Genomic DNA, 7,800 nt, shown 5'->3' with positions numbered 1-7,800 from the left:
AAGTATCGCAAGTACCGTAGTCACACAAGAAAATGGTTACATTCACTATTGGAATTATGGCTTCTCAAGTTGAGGCAATGTTTGCATCTTCCTAGTCAAATGGTAATGTTTGTGTATGAGGTTTGTTTGCACTGCCAAGTAATGGTAAGTCATATTCCTAATGAGAATATTTAATGTTAAGTTTGTCTTTATAATGTCCATGTTAATTGAGACTTTCTCCATCGTTCTAAGTGTCAATAAATTATTATACCTTGATAATCATGATGGAATTTTAGAAGCATCTAGTATAACTTACATATTTAATTCAAAGTGTGTAAAAAAGTTTTGGAAAAGTTTGAAAAGTTTTTAATTAGATTTATAGAGTTTAGATAGTCCACCTTGTTGAATTTTGATTCCTTGTGTCAAAGTAGGTTGCTCAACAAAAGCAAGAAATTGTCGAACTGTGTAAATGTCAAAACGTCGAAGTAGTGTACCTCGACAGGAATTTCGATTTAGGTCTAATTTTATAGTGTTAGTAGAATTACTCCCTATTTATTGTCGAACTTATTTTTTCACTAGGGTTACAAATTTGGTGAATCAATCAAGGTATGTGGAGAAGTGTTGACATCAAGATCAATTGTTGCAAAGATCTTGAGGTCATTGGCTCCAAAATTTGACCACATGGTAGTAGTTATAAAAGAGTCAAATGATTTGTCAACATTAACAAAGGAAGAGCTTAAGGGATGCTTGAATCTCATGAAAAAAGAATGGGTGGAAGAGTTGCAGGGAAGTCGAAAAGTGATGTGGCCTTGCATGCATAATCAGCAAGAGAAAAGAAAGGTAAGGGGGAAGTGGATCGACAACAAAGGTAGAGGAGGCCAGAATAATTCGACTGGTCGGAATCAAAAAGCAGAAGGCTAGTCGAATCATGGAAAATCCTCATGTCAAAGCAACTAAAGAGGTGGTGTTGCAGGTAGAGGAAGAGGCGGTGGTCGAAAACCTGACAAAAGTCACATTCAGTGTTTCAATTGTCATAAGTATGGTCACTCTAGTTATTATTCTGAAAAACACAAGAATCAAGAAAATGATGCAAAGTTTGCAAAGCATGAAGAAGAAGAGATGTTGTTGATGGTCACAACAAGAGATGAAGAAAGATTCCAGGACCAATGGTACCGGGACTCAAGATGCTCATCACACATGACTGGTAGGAAATATTGGTTTGTCAACATAAAATCCCAATGAAGAATATGATAAAATATGCAAATGACAGTACTCTAGCAGTTGAAGGTATTGGTAGTGTTCTAATTATGAGGAAAGATGGTAAGAGGTCAGTAATTTCCAATGTATTGTACATACCAGGCATGAAAAGTAATTTATTCAGCATAGGACGGTTGGTCGAAAAGAACTACAAAGTGTTGATCGAAGACAAGATGATGAGAGTTCTCGACTCAGGTGGAAAGTTAATCTTGAAGGCTCCAATGTCTCAGAATAGAACCTTCAAGATTGAACTAAATGTGATGGAACACAAGTGCCTTGCAACTGTAGCTAGCAAGGATGAATGGATATGTCATTATAGACTTGACCATCTCAATTTCAAAGACATCAGAGATCTGAAAAAAAAAGAAATATGGTTTCATGGTTACCATAAATCGACATTCCAAATGAAGTATGTGAACAATGTGTGCAGGCGAAGCAACACAAGAACAACTTCAACAAGGATGCATGAAGAAATTCGAAGGAAATTCTTGAAATCATATACCCTGATGTATGTGTTCCTATCCAGGTTGATTCGATTGGAGGTAACAGATACTTTAACACGTTCATAGATGATTTCAGTCGAAAACTGTGGACTTACCTGATCAAGAAGAAAAGTGAAGTGATCGAGGTTTTTTCCAAGTTTAATCTATGGTCGAAAGACAAAGTGGTTGAAATCTCAAGATTCCGAGGATTGATGGTGGTGGAGAATATGTACCAAAATACTTCAACATGTTATGTGAGAAAGAAGGGTTTATGCATGAGGTGGTGCCACTCAACACTCCACAACAGAATGAAATTGCAGAAATGAAGAATAGAACCATCATAAATATGGTGAGAAGTATGTTAAAAGGAAAACATCTACCCAAATAATTATGGGGAGAAGCTGTGTCGACATCAACATATATTTTGAACAGATGTCCGGCGAAGAAGCTAGATGGAATCACACCAGAAGAATGTTGGTCTGGTGCCAAGCCTAGCTTGAGTCATCTGAAAGTATTTGGATCTATAAAACATAGACATGTGCCTGATTAGTTGAGAATAAAACTTGATGACAAGTCGAGTCAGATGATCCTAATAGGATATCATTCGACTGGAGGTTACAAGTTATCCGACCCAGTGAATAAACAAGTAGTGATTAACAGGGACATGATCATAGATGAGCTTAAGGAATGGAATTGGACTAAAAATATCAAGAAAGATTCAGTGATAATCTTATGTGAAGAACCAGCAGGTGAAGTCAAAAGAGAAGTTCGCAAGAAGAAGTCAGATGTCAAGCAAGCACAAGCAGAACTCAAAGGACAAGACACATGCATGCAAGGTTGCAAGAATGTGCTCACCACTTTCTTCATCAAACCCATAACTCATCAATGGCTTGTTAGTTGCATCACATGAATTCCAACCCCAGACAGAGTTCTCATCAATCATAATGTCTCGACTCATGACGATCTTATCATTGATTGGATTGAATAGCCTGTATACTCCGATCTTATGATATCCTACCAGGATCATAGATTCAATTTTATCATCAAGTTTCCTTCTTCTTGCATCAGGAACATGCTTATAGCAAATAGAGTCAAACATCTTCAGGTCACTCATTAATGGTCGTTTGCTACTTCATACTTCTTCAGGAACCTTGTTCTTCAGTTTTTTGGTTGGGCGCCTGCTCAGAATATAAACAACAGTAGTGATTGTTTCACCTTATAAGGATTTTGGCGAGTTCTTCTGCTTTAACATTCATCTGGCCATATCCAATATGATAATGTTTCTTATTTTTGTTATTCCATTATGTTAAAGCGTGTAAGGAACATTTACCTCGTGATCAATATCATGTTCTACACAAAAATATTTAAATACTTTGGATGTGTATTTTCCACCTCCATGTCTAGGCTTGCAGTGCTTGTATCAAATCTTGAATCCCTTTCCTTTCCAATCCTTAACTCATGTGCCTCCAACGAACCAACCAGATTTTCTAATTTTAAGGTTTCAAGATTGTTGGATTCTTGAATGGCTACGATAATGTGATCAAAGTGAGAGGTCAACGTGTGCATTACCTTCTCAACTATCATCTTATCAGTTAAGACTTCACCACAACCTTTCATGAGACGAATAATATTCCGCACCTTCGAGACATAGCCTGCAATCTTTTCATTTTCTCCCATCTGCAGTAACTCATACTACCTTCGTAGTGTCTGCAACTTGATAACTTTAACCTTCTCACCACCTTCATAATACTCGACAAGAATATCCCATGTCTCCTTCCCCGATTCAACATGAGAAATCCGATCAAAATCCGTCGTATCTAATACAGATTGAATACGGGACGTAGCCTTGCAATCTTTCTTCTTGGCATCCTTATGGTTGATTCTCCGAGCCTCATTAGCGTTGTTAGCAAGCTCAAGAAGCCATTAGTAACCACTTCTAGAGTTTCATGAAAATCAAACAATGATAACATATGTTTTCTACATCAGATCCAATTTTTGCCATCAAGAATTGGAAGAGAATTGTGATTACCATTGATATCATTCATCTTTGTAGCAAATACAATCCACGGTCCTTGGAAACACGACCACCAACGTGTAGTTCTTGAATTTCTGATCAAGAAGAACGAACCCAAGGCTCTAAATACCAATTTATTAGTGCAAAAACACTTTGGATGAAGAAGGAATGAGAGAGAAAATAAAAAGAAATTATATTATTGATTGATAAAATTGAATTACACTATGCATATATTCATATACAATATATTACTTATAATCCAATTAATTAATCATAGCAAATAAACTATCTTGTTAACCAAATATCTAAGTAACTTGTTTATATCACAACATTTAAATCCATTTTCTTTTCTTTATTCTCTAACTAACTTTCTATTATACTTTTAAGTTCATGCTCTCTTTAAAATAAAATATTTTGTAATAAAGAGAAAGTGAAATTAAGAGTGAGATAAAGAGTTATGATAGGAATGAAGAGAAAAAAAACAGGGGAATGGATCCAAAATGACTATCCAAACCAAAATAAAATGTAAAGAAGGAATATACTTTCTCCACCTTAGTTTTAATAAATGAGCACAAAATTCTATTTTACCTATTTTTGACATTGCAACTAGCTCAACAATAACAAATGGTTATAATTATAAGTGGAATGCAAGTTGCATTCTTCTTGTCTCAACCGACAATTTACTGACAAATAGAGACCTTGTGTCCAAAGAAAAGAACTCACAATATATATGTAAAGCACACTATTCATAGCTCCCACTCACACCCCAACAAAATCTTACATCATTAACCATTCAACATTACTCACCCTACACCTTCTCCTCTCTCTCACCCACAATTTTTTTATTCAACTTTTACAATTTTCTCTCAAATGGGTATCAAAATATTCATGTTTTCCTTCATAATAACCTCAATGTTATTCTTCTTTCTCTTCATCCCAACAAGATTAACCCTTCAAATCTCAACCATGAAACCCACTACTATGGACTACTTCAACATCCTAAGAACAAACCACACCTACCCAGTTACATTTGCTTACTTGATCTCATCCTCCAAAGGAGACACTATAAAACTCAAAAGATTACTCAAAGTATTGTACCATCCAAACAACTACTATTTGATTCACATGGACTTAGGTGCACCAGATTCAGAACACAAAGATGTTGCAACATTTGTGGCTAATGATCCTGTTTTTAGTCAAGTTGGGAATGTTTGGATTGTTGGGAAACCCAATTTGGTTACATATAGAGGACCAACTATGCTTGCAACTACTCTTCATGCTATGGCAATGCTTCTTAGGACATGTCATTGGGATTGGTTTATTAATCTTAGTGCTTCTGATTATCCCTTGGTTACACAAGATGGTATGGTGAGTGTTCTTAATTTTTCTGTGCCATTTACTTGATTCAAGATTTGTTTATGATTGTTTGAATTTGTGTTGAACTTTCTGGATTTTCAGATCTGATCCAAGTTTTTTCTGAGGTGCCAAGGGATTTTAATTTCATACAACATAGTAGTCGTTTGGGTTGGAAATTGTGAGTGGAATTGTTGCTTTGTGATTTTCTGTTTTATGATTTTGATTTGTACTAATTTTTATGACTTTTTATTTATATCTAATTTTAGAAATAAGAGAGGGAAGCCAATGATTATAGATCCAGGACTATATAGTCTGAATAAATCGGAGATTTGGTGGATCATTAAGCAAAGGAATTTGCCAACTTCTTTCAAACTCTACACAGGTTTTTATTTTATTTCCCTTCAATCTCTTAGCTTATCTTATCTATATTATTCTTGACACCTTAAAAAGAGTATCCTTTCATGCCCCAAATCTTTACCAACTATGCCAACTCATAGATTAGTTTGACATTTATGTCACTTGGATTAGAACTTTTGAACCAAACATTTGCATCAGAAGTTAGGTGTTATGATTGGATTTATAGATTAAGGATTAAACTATCAGTGTTATGGATGGTACAAAAAGTAATGTCCCTTTCAAGTACATCTATATCCATTAATCATGGAAAGTAATTTAAATGGTAGGTGGTAGGTGTTGAGTGTTCATGTGTATAATGTGGTAATCAAGAAATTTTACCTAACTATATAAAGTTGAGTGAAACCTCTCAACTTCCTCTTAACCACTAAGATTAGTACTATTTATCTATTGGTAATAAATTTCTTTTTCTAATTTTCTGTTTGACTTCAAAAGTTGCATGACATAATCTACAATTGTAACATTTTTTTTGCATAAGCTAACTTGATGATGAATTAATATTCTCAAAATTCAGGTTCTGCTTGGACAATAGTATCAAGATCATTTGCTGAGTATTGCATAATGGGTTGGGAAAATCTACCAAGAACCCTACTTCTCTACTACACAAATTTCGTCTCATCGCCAGAAGGATATTTCCAGACAGTAATATGCAACTCAGAAGATTACAAGAACACCACTGTCAACCATGATCTTCACTATATTACTTGGGACAATCCTCCAAAACAACATCCTCGGTCTCTAGGACTTAAAGATTATAGGAAAATGGTTCTGAGTATGCGTCCGTTCGCAAGAAAATTCAAAAGGAATGATCTTGTTCTCGATAAAATTGATAGAGAGCTTCTGAAAAGGTATAAAGGAGGGTTTTCTTTTGGTGGATGGTGTTCTAAGGGTGGAAAGAACAAAGCATGTTCAGGTTTGAGAACTGAGAATTATGGTTTGCTTAAACCTGGTCCTGGCTCAAGAAGGCTCAAAAATTTGTTTAAAAAAATTCTGTCGGATAGATTTTTTCACCAAATGCAGTGTAGGTGAACATTTTTTTTATATAAATTGGATATCACATTGGTATGTTTGGATATAATTTTGTAAGAGATTGAGAGATTCAGATGATTTTATAAAATTGATTTTGAGATAGTTAGGTGTTCTTGAGTGTTGTTAGTGAACTAATTTAATTTTTGCAGCAAAAATATTTATATAGATGAAGACGTTGTTTTTAGGTAATTCATGTGGGATAATGTTGTTATTATATGTGATTGGCAAAAAATTTGTAGGTAACATGTGAGACATTTTATTTCGAGATGTTTTATGGCGTAATTGTTGTAAGTAACATATTAAATAAGATGTTGCAATATATATACGAGACATACTGAAGTAGTCGGAAACACTAACACATCAGACAAAGTTTTGGAGTCCATCAAAAGAGAAAAAAATTGAATTTTATTATGATAATTTTGAAAGACACACTCAAAGGTGTTTAAATACATAAAAATAAATTCTAGTAAATAAATTCTAGTGTGCTTTTAATCCAAAACAGAAATAAAATACAAAAAGAAACTCTAATAAGCTTTTAATTCAAAATAGAAATAAAATAGAAAATTGTGAAAAATATCATAATGTTGTATTAGTGAGCTGATTCCATATCCAAAAAGATATAATAATAGTCATTCTGATATTAGACGTCAAACCTGCACAATTCTTGTCGAATATTTTCGACGCGTGACTTCTTCTTCGATACACGTAGTCAACCTTCCTACATCACATCATGTCTCGAGTTGCTTAATTGTCGCATAAGTTTTAATGAATTGAATCTTACATTTGTAAGATTTGTTTCCTTTTCTACTCAATCAAATATATTATTTTAAAACGCATATACACGTAGACAATTATTGCTATTTAAGGAGACATTTTCCATATGTGAAAACCCAGAGCTTGCATTGTGAAGTTTGGCATTTTTAGTTGTTATCGAGTCTTTGTATTTTGGATTGTAATGCTTTATTCCTAAGTTATCATCCTTTCATCTCATGTAAAAGAATCTCATGTACCTTTGATATAACGAAGACTAGAGGGTTCGCAGCCATCTTCGACTGAAACCCCACCAGATCCAGAGATATCGCTAAGTACAGTAAGGTTTGCAATAGGTTGGTTAACCTTATAAGGGTTAATATTTGACGATTTATGGGTTCATTTGTTGGTAGTAAGCGAAGTACAAATAATGAGAGTTCTGCTTATTTGTGGCATCAAAGGTTAGGTCACATATCTAAAGAAAGAGTAATGAGGTTAATGAAAGGTGAAATATTACCT

The 7,800-nt window shown here is 34.3% G+C and overlaps 1 protein-coding gene across 1 annotated transcript; it reads left to right on the top strand.

Moving 5' to 3' along the window:
• Positions 1-4,353: 4,353 nt before the first annotated feature.
• LOC127126585 (beta-glucuronosyltransferase GlcAT14A) lies at positions 4,354-6,633 on the top strand. Its single transcript, XM_051055538.1, has 4 exons — positions 4,354-5,095; positions 5,191-5,266; positions 5,355-5,470; positions 6,017-6,633. Exons 1-4 carry the CDS (start codon positions 4,603-4,605, stop codon positions 6,529-6,531), a joined length of 1,200 nt encoding a protein of 399 aa, XP_050911495.1. The 5' UTR covers positions 4,354-4,602; the 3' UTR covers positions 6,532-6,633.
• Positions 6,634-7,800: the final 1,167 nt, after the last annotated feature.

Source organism: Lathyrus oleraceus, chromosome 3 (genome assembly GCF_024323335.1).
Source record: "Lathyrus oleraceus cultivar Zhongwan6 chromosome 3, CAAS_Psat_ZW6_1.0, whole genome shotgun sequence".
NCBI classification, from domain to species: domain Eukaryota; kingdom Viridiplantae; phylum Streptophyta; class Magnoliopsida; order Fabales; family Fabaceae; genus Lathyrus; species Lathyrus oleraceus.
This window is presented reverse-complemented; position numbering and strand designations above follow the sequence as displayed.